Here is a 14,469-nt window from a genome sequence, read left to right on the forward strand (position 1 = left end):
CGCAATCTCTTTTTTGTGGACACGGGCCCCCCCTCCTTCTTTCTTCTAGCTTGCGAGACGCGTGCTTGATTTAAGACCTTCCTGGATATCTTTAACCTTGCGCCTTGTGGCCAGCAAGCTTTGTAGTAGACCTATGACTATTGCGCGCTATCTTTAGATCATGACGTCTCTTGCATGTAATAAAGCTTATCAGGCCTAGATGACAAATGCGACTGGTGCTTAACCTAAACAAAAAGCCGCTTACGAAAATACTTCACTAGTTGTTTGCTACTACTCTTTTTCCTCCACCTTTAGGAGCTCGTCATTAGATAACCACGCCTTGTTTCCTTAGGAGAAGGTCTGAAATATAAAACTTATCAACTGTTGAGAAACGCCGGAAATGCGCACAAGTTATTTTTCACAATAAAACAGGTGTGACGCGTCATAGATATCGACATTGGAAGCAGTACAGCCAGTGATAAAACTTGAGGCTACCGTCCGTCTTTGCTTCTGTAAAAGGGAATTTTGCTGTGCGTAAACGTCCAAACCATTTAGTTATACTTGATAGGGGTGTGTGCACGTTCATAGCACGGTACTCTTGCGCACCAATCAGATTCGTATTCACATTTGTATTCCGATTATTAAAAAAACTAGTAAATATAGCCTGTAATTTTTCTACCAGTTCCCATTCAGACGGTGGAGGAACAACCCTTATTGCAAGCTTATGTGCACTAGCTTGCGAAATCCACCAGGAAAATTTCTGGAAGCTGTCTTGATACTGGGAATTTATCTTTTCCTGCGTCATTCTTCTGTTAAGGCAGAACATGTAGATGAGTTATTAATGTGTAATGAACATGCTTGTCTTCGTTTGAAACACGTTTCATTATGAACAATGCAGTCATAATGTCTCATGCTGTACAGAAACTAACATAATGGGCGTTTCTCGTTTGCCATTCTGAGAAATGTATTGCATGTTTTAGTGGCCAGGCTTGAGTGTATTTAGTGTTAGAACATGTGTCATGGTCGCATGTTGCAATGTGGAGTAAATATTTGATTTTGCAGTGTTTGCATTGTATGAAAATGTGATACTAACATATCAACAGTGTTGTAGTGGTGCCTGGGAAGTTTGTTCGGCCATTGAACCACATATTACAGGCCTGTGCTGACCAAGCTGCGTAGAATCAAATGTATTTAATTGCTGAATTGCATTGATGCAACCGCATACAGATGTCCAGCATGTGACTGCCGCTGGACTTGATGCAGGTAGGCTGGTCAGATACGATAGCATGCGAGTTGCTATGAGAATGAAACTTGATTGAAAACCACACCACATGCCAAGTCTTCACTCTCATTTCTATAAAGGAGCCTCCAGCAAGATAGGAAGCCTGCAGAATTGCATAGTCTTCTTATTGGAAAAACAGATTTTTGCCGACATCTGCTGTACTGCTGGGATGCTACTATCTTTAGGGAGGAAAAATGGGATTATGATTCCAGATGAGAGGGAATAAAATAATAAATGAACATCAACAAATAATAAATATGCAAATGAATCTTTTACAAACTTTAGGAGGATGTCGAGTAAGAGAAGGGCTTTCCATATGTGGTAGTTGGTTAGTAAAGCTTTGACCTGGTCAATTTCTGACAGGTAAATAAAAGGTGACTGTAAAACTCCTAACTGTATTGAACCCGGCACCGGATGTAATCTGCTGTGCTACGTTAAGGGTTCATAGCAAATGATGGCCCATTTGTCGCTAAATTGGCTCTCATTGTGATATGTGGTGCACAGATGAGCATAGGTATTGCAGTTTTATATCAGTGGCATGGTATTGAACTTTGGGGTGAGAGACAGATGGAAGAAAAGTTTAGTCATAAGTATACTCTTCTGTTATGCACAGCAGAGATGAGATTTGAAGAGAGATCGATTGAATGATGAGTATCAAAGTGGAAGTCTGTGTGCAAGATTGAGGTGGCACTCAATGCTGTCGCATTGTATCTCTCGGGCCCGTAGGTGCAGTAAGTGGAATAGTGTTCTATTAACGCGATATTGTTAAAGAGCTCGTTTCACAGAAATTTCGGTGTCGGCATTGTTGGTTGCAAGCGAAAAATCCCCTTGTGCGTGACCGAAAAATCGAGAAGGATGCAAATAAAATAAATAAATGATAAAAAATCTCGGAACAGAGTCTCGACAGAACAAGGGTTGTTTGGGTCCAAGTGGGGATCAAACCCAGGTCATTTGCGTGGCAAGCGGATGTTCTACCACACGGTCGCATCTCTGCTTGAAAATACAGTGAAAGTAGCCTTCATTCTTCACAAACACACGCGTCTTGTATACATGCTTCACAACACATCAAATATTGCAGTAATAATGCGTTGTGCAAGCGTCCATTCCTAACGGGCATCAAAATTTATGATTATCATAATGGTGCCGTGGATGAAAGCCAGTACTGTACTACAAAAGGCACACACGCTACTGCGACCACGTAGTGAGTGCATAGCGAATTCGAAAAGGTTTCATGCACTAAGTGTTTGATGTACACACTAGGCTTCAACAGGACGTTGCTGTTGCGTTAAACTCCTAAAGGCAAACCTTTAGGGCCCCTAATTTTTTGCCTTTAGTGCATGTGTCTGTTGTAATTACTGCAGTTGTATCATTTACTCATATTATCCATCTGCCCTGTGCTTCAGGTACATAGCATCTGCTGCTACTGACAATAAAATAGGCAGATAACCTAGATTGGCATTTCTACATGTACTAGAAATTCAAACTGCACTTTCCCTCATTTAATTATTTCATAAGTTACTGGTTCTTTTGCATTATTGAAAGCAAAAACTACCAGTCCGGTTTAATGTCGTGGCAGGAAAACTTGTACAAATAATTAGAAAGGCAGCAAGGTTATGAATCATTGTCGAGGTATTGCACTTCTTAGAGGCACTAAGTTGAAACAATGAGTTGGTTTACATTGATAAACTGTACTCTAACAACTATATCACAAGTTCCATTATCAAGTTGATTCCATTACCATTAAGAAGTTCATTACTAGCAGAAAAAGTCAAGGTTGAAGTTTAATTTTAAAATTTTGCACCTGAATTTCTGAGCATTTCTCAAAATTTCAAAATGTATTTTTCGTATTTTTGCAACATGGGCTCAATGAAATTTTTTGAAACATTGTATATTAGGTCTATTGCACCTGCAGATGAACATGTACTTCACTTTACCAATCGAAATGCGTAGGACCCACCAGATGCCATCAGAATCCATGACATCATGGTGTTCAGTGTGGGAATTTCACTTTGGTGTCTCCACCTGCATTTTTTTGCACGCATTCTCTCGTTCCCCAAGTGCCGTTTCGCAGTACAAGGTATTGTTTTTATGAGTGTGAAATTGTACTCTACTAATACACAAAATGTTTTTTCTTCAGTTTCTTTTTAATGTAATCATGGTGTTCAGTGTGGAAATTTCACTTTGGTGTCTCCACCTGCATTTTTTTGCATGCATTCTCTCGTTCATCAAGTGCCGTTTCACAGTACAAGGTATTGTTTTTACGAGTGTGAAACTGTACTCTACTAATACACAAAATGTTTTTTTTTTTCTTCAGTTTCTCTTTAATGTAAACACCGAAAATGCCTTGCAGGATGCACCTTGTAGAGGGGCTTTTGCTACCTGATTTGTTTCTTGTGTTCAGACAGGGGAAAGTAGTCCTAATGCAGTTCCATAGCTAATTGTATTTTTCTAGATCCAAAAGCTTGCTAGGTTATAGCAGTGAGCCTGTTTAGCTTATCAGCCTGAGATTCAGTTGCCATAAATTTTTCGTTAGTCACTAACTGCTACGCATGGCCTATCACAGCATGGGTGCCATACTCCGTACCGTACTGACTGCGTTTATTTTAGACGCAGTTAGTTAAACATAAGTACTGCATTTTCCAGTGCTTAACATGCACTTTTTTTCCTATATTTTTTCTGGTGCGTCTTTCATACACGAAAAATTGTGCAATTCCGAAACTCGTATGTCAATATTTCATTTGCAAGTGTGATAAACTGAGTGTGAGAGCATTTGTAAAAGACATCGAGTGTTGTGATAATGAAATGGGCGTGTTCTTAGGTGTCCCCTACTTGCTGTTCAAGCACTGCAGCGACCATGGAGATTACGGCCACTAGAAAAGCCATCGTCGAGCAAACTCTTGTTGTTTGAATTGTTTGTTCTCAAACAGATCATTAAAACCTGGAACTGAGACAATAAGCAAAGAAGGGTGCTACGTTTTATTGTACCCTTGTAGCGCCTACAAGACCACTTAAAGAAACAAGTGCCACATCATAATCATCAGTTTCCACATGAGGCACTACACCAGTCCTGCAGTAGTTGCAGCGTCTGGTCGGTGCAATCGTTTGTATATTCCTGCCAAGCCTCATGCGTTATAGGTAATGCTGGCTATGTGCTCCAAGGTGCTTTATAATGCTGTGTAAAAGAGTGACTTGGAAGCCAACAACAGCAACTAGGCGATGCTGTCAACTGAGGTTGAAGAACTTTTGACAGTGTACCGGAGGATGTGGCTGTGAATACAGTGGTATAAATATTCGTTTTCAGCGCCTCAAGACAGTATTGTCAAGTTTCATACTGCTGCTTACAGATATTCAATGCGGTGCACGACTAAGCATTTCACAACGAACATACTCCGTGTACACCATTGTGTTTTATCGTGTTGACAGTGTAAAAAAATAGGTGCATCTTACATTTATTTTCCCCCCGGGTAAGTCCTAAAAATTGAGAATGTATCTTTTATAAAGGTGGGACTTGTACACAAGAACATTCGGTATTCTGTACAAAATGGATTGAGTGTAGGTTCTTTGTCAAATTGATTCCCATCGAGCATTTATTATTAGTCTTGTACTGAAAGTAATGGGTAGATCTGGGCATCAGCCTGAAACATGAACTTAACTGAAAACAAACGCTGGTCATTTGCATTTACATTAATAGGCAGACATGTATCACTTGGAAAAGCTGCTACTAAAACAGCTAAGTGACATCTGGGGAACACGCAGAATGTTTCTCGCGTGTTTTCGCTTGGAAGAACTTCGATTGTTTGTTTGCGCGCAATGTTGCTGAGGCCATGTTTCCTGCTAAGCAAGCTCTTTAATGCTTTTGTGGTAATGATAAATAATGATATACTTTGAGGCTCAGGTTAATACTTTTTTAAAAATTACAATGTTACTGTCTTCTTAATAAACTTGTTCGCTTACACTGATTATGTCACTGAAATATGTAAAAATCAACTCTACCATTTTTTCTTTCATTAAGTTCACTACGAGTGCATTTGAATAAAGCTCTGTAAATTTGATCCTGTAATGGACAGTATTATCGTAATTGCCATATATAAGGGGAATATGCTAATGTAAACTGTTTTGTGTGCATGAGTGTTTCAAGAATAATGCTTCTCTATTTCAGCTTATGGGCTTGAGCATCATGGTTGTTGGTGTTTGGGCCTGGACAGAAAAAGACATTTTCAACAACCTGAGTCGACTGACCAACATCGCACTTGACCCTGCTTTTGTTCTGATTGTCATTGGAGGCATCACATTTATTATTGGTTTCACCGGATGTGTTGGTGCCCTGAGAGAAAATACCTGCCTGCTCGCTGCTGTAAGAAACCCTCTATTTTGCGTTCCATGTTTTAATGAGGTTCATGTACCTAGATGAATTACACTCTGTATACATGCCTACTTGTGTATGAGGCAAACAGATTTGTAAATGTGTGAACAATTCACATCTACCTTTTTTACAGTGGTACTGTGTATAGCTAGGAATATTTTTCATGTGCATCGGCAAAATTTATGTGCTACACGAATCGGGCAAGCCCCAACCCTTGCCACCGGTCCACAAAATATGAAGGGAACACATAGGTTGGTTGGTAGGAACAACTTTATTCGGAACACATAGGTGGCAAACACTAAGATAGTGCACAAGATTCCAAGTGCATGCAGCAAGCCAGGCAAGACAGTGCATGTTACGAAACATAGAACGCAGTTTAAAAACCCTAGCACCATGCTGCTCAAACGAGCAACTATAGAGGGGCCCTACAACACTTTTCTGGGTAGTCGTTGAATAGCTTTATGAAAAGTCTCTTAATTTACAGGTCGAGTGCTGCATCTTAATTTACAGGTCGAGTGCTGCAAAGATTTTTGCAATCTGTTGTCAAGTGAAGGTGGATTTGCATAAATTTGTTACACGCTTTGAGCACTTTTTCTTTCCATTTGTACCAGGGAGCGAATTGAAAGCTACGTGGTGGTGGTGGTGGGGGGGGGGGGGGGGACAAGTGGGCAAGATGCATTGTCAGTTTGTCAATGTCAGTCATGACAAGAGGCTGGATTTCTAGGCACTAAAAATTGCGTTTTAGGCGCCAAAAACAAGCAGGCAAAATAACTTTAGGCTAGCAAAATCATAAATGTATGCACAATAAACTTTTACAAAAATTCAATTATTTGAAGACACAGGCATGACCTGCGTCGACGACAGAAAAGAAAAAAAAAAAACATATAGTTTATGATGGCACAAAGGCGCCAAAAGTTTAACTTAGCCATGCAAAATTGTCCTTTTTCTCTCACGGTTTGCTGAGCATTTTCTGCTGAACACGGTCTCTCATCGACTCTTTCGAGCTGTCCACACATTGCACGGCACACAACACCATGCCGTGCCTTCAACTGGCTGAGCCAGCCCTCGGTGAAGGTGACATCTCTGTCGAAAAATTGCAGCGAGTTGGTCGGCTCTGGTCCAAAGAAGGTCCGTTAACTGGAACTCTACGAGCACGCACGTCCTGTTGCCACAACAGTAAAGCTGACTCGATGTTTGGGTGTGCCGTTTTGCGCATTCGAAAGTGCTTCTCTTGTATCTTGCTGGAGTCTCGTTTTTTGGCAACAACGTTGTTCTAAATGCGAAGAATTTTTGCGAACTTCGGCGAGTTTGACTGTATCCTAAATGTCTGTCTCCTGCCTGTCTATCTATCCATCCACGCAACCACCCGTCATTCCATCTGTCCGCCCGCCCACCCACTTGCCTATGAATTTTAGCTGTCCTGGCCGTTCGAATAATGGGATCTATACCTAAATTGGTATGACATAACATGAATGTATGACGAGCATAAGTCGCTAGTTATAAATTCAACATGTAATATAGTTGCGCAAATTTGACAGACACAGAGGATAAGAAAACACGACACTCGCTACACTCGCAACTAATTTTATTTCAGAAGCAGCACTTCATATATGGCCCAAATCTATAGCGACACAGAAAAGAACTACAAACATAGAATCATTCCCAAAAAAAACATTTTTCAAGTGATGGTATACACGGCAGATAAGCTTAAACACGTTTATATAAAGAAGACTGCGCTGGGTATCATTAAGAACGTTGGTGTGGATTTACAGTGTCTGAAAAAGAAACAAAAAGAAAAGAAAGACTACCCACGTACACACGAACATCAAGCGATGGCATACGTCAGTTATGCTTAGATTCTTTTGGTAAAGTCCTTTGATAAAGTGGTTTATCAAAGTCCTTTGATAAAGCTGGCATGTTGATTACTTAACGACACTGATGACTGACTAATGCAACCATCTTCTCTTTTATTAATGTGGAAGGCTTTGACAATTTCTCTAGTTAGTTGGTTCCCATGACGGAAGACTACGGTTGCATCACCGCTCGCTATAACCCTACTCGCTAGTTATAACATGAAAATCATGACATGCATATCCTAAATGTTATGATATACATGTCGTGGTCTTGCTGCTGTTGCGTCCGGTGCCGAGGCTTAAAAGAGAGCGACGTTCTTTCGATCCTCAATAAAGCTGCCGATCGGCTGCCTGCCTATATCCGCCATGTATTGTCCCTCCTAGCCGGAGGGTGAGGCGTTGTACCATAGCGACACCGTAAGCCGTTTCACGAGACAAGTGCAACATCTTTCTTGGAAGGGACGGTGGCGGCAGTCGCAAATCGCCCCACTAATCGATCAAGCAGTCCGGGGGACCTTTTTGAGCTACTGCGGCAGCTCCTTTGTTGTATGCTGTTGTGAGCTTGGGACCCCCGGCCCAGCGGCACACACACGACGAAGAAGAGCCCAGTTAGTGCCACATTGGAGTGCAGTGATCACGCTTCAATATTGGACGTTTACGTAAGCCCTGTATGCTCACCACCCTCGCAGGTTGTGTGTAACAGTGTATGATTGGACAGTGCCGTCTGCACGCGTTCCCCGATCTTGAGATCTGAGGAGAATTTACACATTATAATGAGCCAACCAAATCATTTGAAGGTGCACCACATTCGAGAGCTCACCATGTCGAGCTCACCATGTACATAATGTAAATAAACCCTCTGTACTATATTGAACTTCCTCCTTCCTCAGTGTCTTCATCCCGAATCTCCAGTGCCTGCAAAGGCCGGTCGCAACACTGCTTCTGCGGTGGTTTCGTTCACATGACATATCTCAAAACTGGTATGGTATGACATGACTGCATGGCGAACATAAGTGGTAGGCCCTCACGTGGAAACCATGACATGCATGTCATGTAAGAACATGACTACATGCCACGCTCATGATGCGTTTGCGGTCGTTCCGCTAGCTTCACATACACCAAATTTGGTATCGCGCGACTTGAATGAATGATTATGTTATATGACTGGTGCAAACATGATAATCATGACATGCGTGTCTTGTAAGAACATGACTACATGCCATGCTCATAATGTGCACGCAGTCGTTTTGCTGGCTTCACATATACCAAATTTTGTGTTACGTCCTTAAGCAGCACAGAATTAAGCGGGGCTGGATAATAAATAATATACACACTCTAATTCCGAGTACTGGCATGCACGACAGCATTGGACTACGCGACCACGTTCAGCAAAGTGATAGACTTCATATTGTATAATCGATCTTCAAGGCTCTTCCGCTAGGCTGCCAACAAATGGTTTTTGATCATTTAAAAATATAAATCCTAGCCACAACGCGAAAAGAATGCTGGAATATGTCGCTATATTTCATGCTGTTTTCATTTCTACAGCAATCTAATCGCACATTCTGGCCAGCTGTTGGTCCCTTTAACATGAATGCAGTCACATTGACCCTTGATGTTAAAACTCCATCCCGACGACTAATGCCCATGATCATGATATAACTGTTCAATCAGGATTTAACTGTTAAATTAGCTGAGGCTGTTAACATATACCTGGATACAGGATTTTGTAAATCCCATGCAAAAGTGACATCAACAAGCACATAAAAAGTCAACTTCGCTGGGAGACTAGCATCGAATGCGATAGCTACAACTGGAATGTTACACGAAGAACAGCAACCAGCTCAAAATCTGCAGTGTGCTGCTCAAGCGCAAAAAACTGTCCAAAAGAATATACACGGGACGGGCGTGAACTAATAACTGTTACATTTCTTTGTTTAAGCTGCATGCTCCTTTTGCAAACGGAGCCACTGTAGCGAGCGAAGTAACCACCGTGCGCTCTGCAGTGAAGGCAACGACGTACAAAACGCATCAGATCGCAAGATAAACATGTGGGCACGGGCAAAGTACAGATGCTATAGGTAGGAAGCACGTGTGTATGGCAATGAGCAAAGTGACAATCTTTAAGACTCGTCCTTCATCACACTTCGTGCCATCTCGCTAGTGATAATGAGAACATGCTGAAGTGTCATTGAGCTCTCAGTCACGCCAATAGTACAGTACTCTCTCCTTAAATGAAAATGTGTTATGCAAGTGTTGCCTAAATGGAATAACTGCCTCCGATATGATAGGTTTTGTATTCTGCACCCTCATTTGTCTCTCGGTAAAGTGAACTGTTAAATGCAACATACTTTCCCGATCCCTTCAGGTTTCCGTTTAATGAAAAGGTGTGTTTAAATAGCTCGTCATTAGTATGCCAAAGAACATACGCGTTGTGGTCTAGCGTTATGCGCTGCAGAGCGAGGGGTCGTAGGTTCTATTCCTCGTGGCGCAGCTTTTCCTTCTAGTTTTTCTTTTATAATCTGTTCGTGTACTTTTCGCAATGTCTTATCCGGGATGGGGATGCATTGGTGAAGTTTTGGTCCAGGCCTACTGTTGACTCCTATTAATTCAAACTCGTAGGGACCTCCGAATTTTGTTTGAATTATCAAGAAGTTTGAATTATCAGAAGTGCTCTGATGGACGACTCTGGGTGAGGTGATGCCACGCACTACGATTAGCCATGGACTTTATCACATTAAACATTTTCAGGCATTTTTAAGCCATAACTGCACGCAGTGGACAGAAAGCATAAATATAAAGTCCACAAGTTTATTGGTCATTTAGTGCTCATCAGACCTTTTAAAGAAATTGTGAATTGCCAACTGCTTCATTGCTATAGGTGCTGCTTCATTGCTTCAGCACAAAGCTCTCTATATCAGTTGAGAAGCATCATGGTTTACCATGCGTGTGCTTCGTTTCAAGCATTTTTTTACTTGCAAAGCCTTTTTCCTTGGAGGTCTGAGTTGCTTATTTTTCATATTTAGAGTGTTAGGAATATACAAGTGCACAAATTTTTAAAAAGTAGTGGGAAAGCACCTGATATTTTCTGGTATAGACTTGCAAAAAGCATGAATTAACCGAATGATGGAGTTTGAATTAAGAGGTTTTTAAATACATTAAAAGAATATAGAGCCAACCAAAAAATTGACCAAAAATATAAACCATCAGAGTTTGAACTATTGCGAGTCTACTATATTGGTATGTTCCATCTAGCAGGAATTAGTTTACTGAGAGATAGGCAGGGGTGCAGGATGAAAGTGCAAAACAAACACCCATGGTTCTTGCACTTCCATCTCTAGTTGTGGCTAGGCTGTACTGTGCATGAGGAGTTCAGGTAAAATAGTTCCGAAAATTGTTTGTGCACTAAAATTGAATGTGAGGTCAAAACCGCATTTGCGGTGTTAAAAATAGCCTACCAGCAGAAATAGTGTCATTGCCATCACAAGATCACAACAGAGAATACTCTGTAAAACATTTAGCAATATCATCCGTGGGCTACTTCTATTGATATGTAATTTTTCCTATCTTGTGCAAGCTTATTCTATTTTATGTCTGAATTTCTTAATTTTATTTGCCAACCTGACTGAACTAAGGGAGAAATGGTATAGTAGTGCTTGGAGGCTTGCTCCAGCTATATGTTACCTCGCTTCTGGATTTATTTTACTCTTTCATGCACAGAGCTCCATTTTTGGCGTTAAACAGAGTTTTATGAAAAAAATATAGAAATCTTTTGCATAAAATAATTTTCTCGCAAGAAACAAAAAAAAAATTGCAATTTTGGTTCAAAACACGTGAGGCGATGCAGTATGGGTGTACTGGTCACTTTCAGTGAAGGTACAGCTGATCATTTCTATAACTCTTACCGTCAGCAACTTATACAACATATTTTTATGCACTGTCAACATAGTAGGAACCGCACGTATTTGTATATCTGTAAATATATCTCGGGTCTACTGTCTAGCCTGCCTTGAGGATGATGGTAGCCGGAACAAAACGAACGTCACATTTCGCATTGATGCCCAGACGAAGTAGGTCATCTCTGTCAGACTGCCAAATGTTTTGTATTATATGCCATTAAAAATCCGACACGCGGGGCTCACGTGTTTAAAGGGGGAAAAAAATGAAGGAAAGGTGGTTACCTGCTGTGACCACCCTGCTGGAAAGAGTTAAAAGAAAAGTTATCTGTGAAGAGAGATTTTTTTCACTGTAACTTGTTTTACCATGTTTTCAGTTTTCGTTATATATGTGTTCACCCTTTGATATACAAGCACCTATGAGGCTTCTTGTTTATACAGCCACCGATTTGTCTTTTGGCTGCTTTAATAAGAATTTTCTTTTGGCCATGCACCATGTTCTAGAGTAGTGATGTCTGCAACCTGATCATGGTAACAACTACTTCAAACTGTTGTTTGGGCTTTTTCAGTACGCCATATTTTTAGCGATCTTGTTACTGTTGGAGATGACGGCAGGCATTTTGGGATTCATCTTTAAGGATTGGGTAAGTGTTCGTTCTTCTCTTGAAAAAACTGGCGATGGACTTATATTTACATAAATGACTTAGTTTCAGTTATTCATGACCAAAAAATATGGGCTAATGTACAGATGATTGTGTATTATACAATATTCATTTCTCCAACAATCAATTCATGCTTAATGTAGTCTTCAATAAAATCTTTGTTCGCCTTGTGGGAACAGGCTACGGTGCGCGGCTGCTGACCCAAAGATTGCGGGTTCAATCCCAGCTGCGGCGGTTGCATTTCGATCGAGGTGAAATGGTAGAGGCTCGTGTACTGTGTGATATCGGTGCATGTTTTTAAGCACACCAGATGGTCAAAATTTCTGGAGCCCTCCACTACAACGTCTTTCATGAAAAAATCATGGTTTTGGGACATAAAACCCCAAATAATATATATTATTATCCATAAAATCCTTGCATGGTGTTATGAATGGGTCATGAAGCTCGACTCTGATAACAGTATATTTCTTCGTGTCACAAAAAGACTTCAACTTTCATATTTCATAGGTCATGAACTCTTGACTGAAGTTTGCAAATACAGTAGACTCTCAGTAAATGGAAATCTGTTAAGCGGAACTACTGCTTAAATGGATATATTGCCTCTGCAATGTTTGGTTTCGGGCTTCTTTTCTACATCCATGTTCACCTCTCAGTAAACGGAACTCCTGTTAAATGGAACATATTTTCCCGGTCCCTTCAGGTTTCGTTTACTGAGAGTCTACTGTATAAGTACCTCGGTGTCACTCTAACAAATAACTAAGTTGGGACCACTTATATTGGTAACACATGTTCTGCTGCTCTTCGTAAACTTTGTTTTATGCGACATAAGCTTAAAAATTCACCACCACGTTTTAAACGTCTGGGTTATGAATGCCTGATCTGGCCAAAGCTTGAATACACTTCCATGATATGAAACCCATACACTAAAGTCAATATTAGCATACCTGCCAAGGCTCCCAGATTACCCGGGAGACTCCCGGATTTGGAACTTTTGTCTTGGTTGTACGTGTCATAGGAAACTCTCCCTGAAATTCAGTTTTGCCCCGCGCGTTCATTGCTTTGTCTGGCCACTTGAGCAAAGTTGTCTGGCCATGTAGTAAAAAGGATTCTCTTTTTTTTTTTGGTAGCATGGTTCAATGTACGTTTTTGACATGCAGAAATAGTGCCAGAACAGGCCGCCTGCCGAGTAGGAGCAGCGAAATCGAACATGGCTGTGCAGTTTTGGGGGGTCACGCACATTGATTAAAAAAGAGAGCGAGAGAGAGAACTCCATTGTAGTAGAGGGAGGGCAGTGACCCCGTGGAATGGCTGATGCTTTTTCTGGCTGTTTAAGTTGAAATATTCCAGGAAGCGATGGTGGTCACACTGCTCGCAATGCTGTGCCACTTTACACCGTTCATTCGTTGTTTAACTAACAGAGGTCGTTTCCTGTGTTGCCGCATCTTTTCATCGAAATTCTTGGTTTCCTGATGTAGGAAAAGGGCAGTCGGCCATTTATGCAGCCATCAAATGCCCCGTCCCGTCTGGGAACCAGTTTTCGTGCCAGACAGACTACTGCAGAATGTTTACGTTTGATAATACACTACAGAGAAGATTGTGGGGTACAAAAAAGACCCTACCTCGTCCTCATTTCACGCTGGAATAAGATGTAGTTCGCATTTACCGCGTTACGCTGTAGAGCAAGCAGCGTAACGGCGCTCCGTCTTTCCGAGACTTGAAACGGATCACCTTGCTGAGCCTTCAGTAGCTCTTCGCTACCGAAAGCGATTCCCATTCTTCCAAAGGGTGCAGTCTGGTATCGCGCCCATGGGTTCGCTCTGGGCGTCATGGGTTCGCTCTTGGCACTGTGGCCTTTGGAAAGCTTCCCTGCTCAGCCGCTACATGGTGCGCCGCTTGCCTGCGTAGCAGCCAAGGTCGACCGCATGTGGACTCCCCCTTTTTGCCGCTGTTTCAGCCCCGATGCTTGCATGTGCGAAGGCACTGAGAGCTGCTGTCGCACCTGGATCAAGGTCCTCGGCAGAAAACAGGGGGCACGAGATAGCGTGTCAGCTACCACATCAGTAGTGTGTTCACCACAAGAGGCGGGTGAATACACGGACGGGTGCAAAAAGGGTGCCCGTCGATAGAGGCATTAGCCTTTTTGTGCAGCGTGGCATCCGTCTTAAAGGGTCAGCGGACAAAAATGCCACGAAGCAGGCATGTTGCGACGAGCCCTAATCGCACAGGCGAAATGACTCGCCCAGAGCAGTCAAAAGCTTACAGCTTTTGATACCGCATTGGGCGCCAGTGTAGTGTACATGTATCCCGAAGGGTTACGGCCACTAGCGGGGGTTCGGTCTTAGCCAGCCTCAGGGCACGCGTTAATCATCGCCGTGGAGAGAACACGGTACTGCTCAAGGTCACAACACTTAATTGTCTGCGGCAACACCAAAAA

General features: G+C 41.9%; 1 protein-coding gene across 3 annotated transcripts in view; it reads left to right on the forward strand.

Annotated features, from left to right (window-relative positions):
• Positions 1–14,469, forward strand: part of Tsp26A (Tetraspanin 26A) — a 67,897-nt gene that overhangs the window by 224 nt on the left and 53,204 nt on the right. For all 3 annotated transcript variants that reach the window (XM_037414086.2, XM_037414085.2, XM_075879054.1), the window contains exons 2-3: positions 5,421–5,615; positions 11,943–12,017. In XM_037414086.2, the coding sequence (XP_037269983.2) occupies positions 5,421–5,615; positions 11,943–12,017 (270 nt within the window). The remainder of the gene's footprint in view (positions 1–5,420; positions 5,616–11,942; positions 12,018–14,469) is intronic.

The sequence above is a fragment of the Rhipicephalus microplus genome, chromosome X (assembly GCF_043290135.1).
Source record: "Rhipicephalus microplus isolate Deutch F79 chromosome X, USDA_Rmic, whole genome shotgun sequence".
NCBI lineage: Eukaryota > Metazoa > Arthropoda > Arachnida > Ixodida > Ixodidae > Rhipicephalus > Rhipicephalus microplus.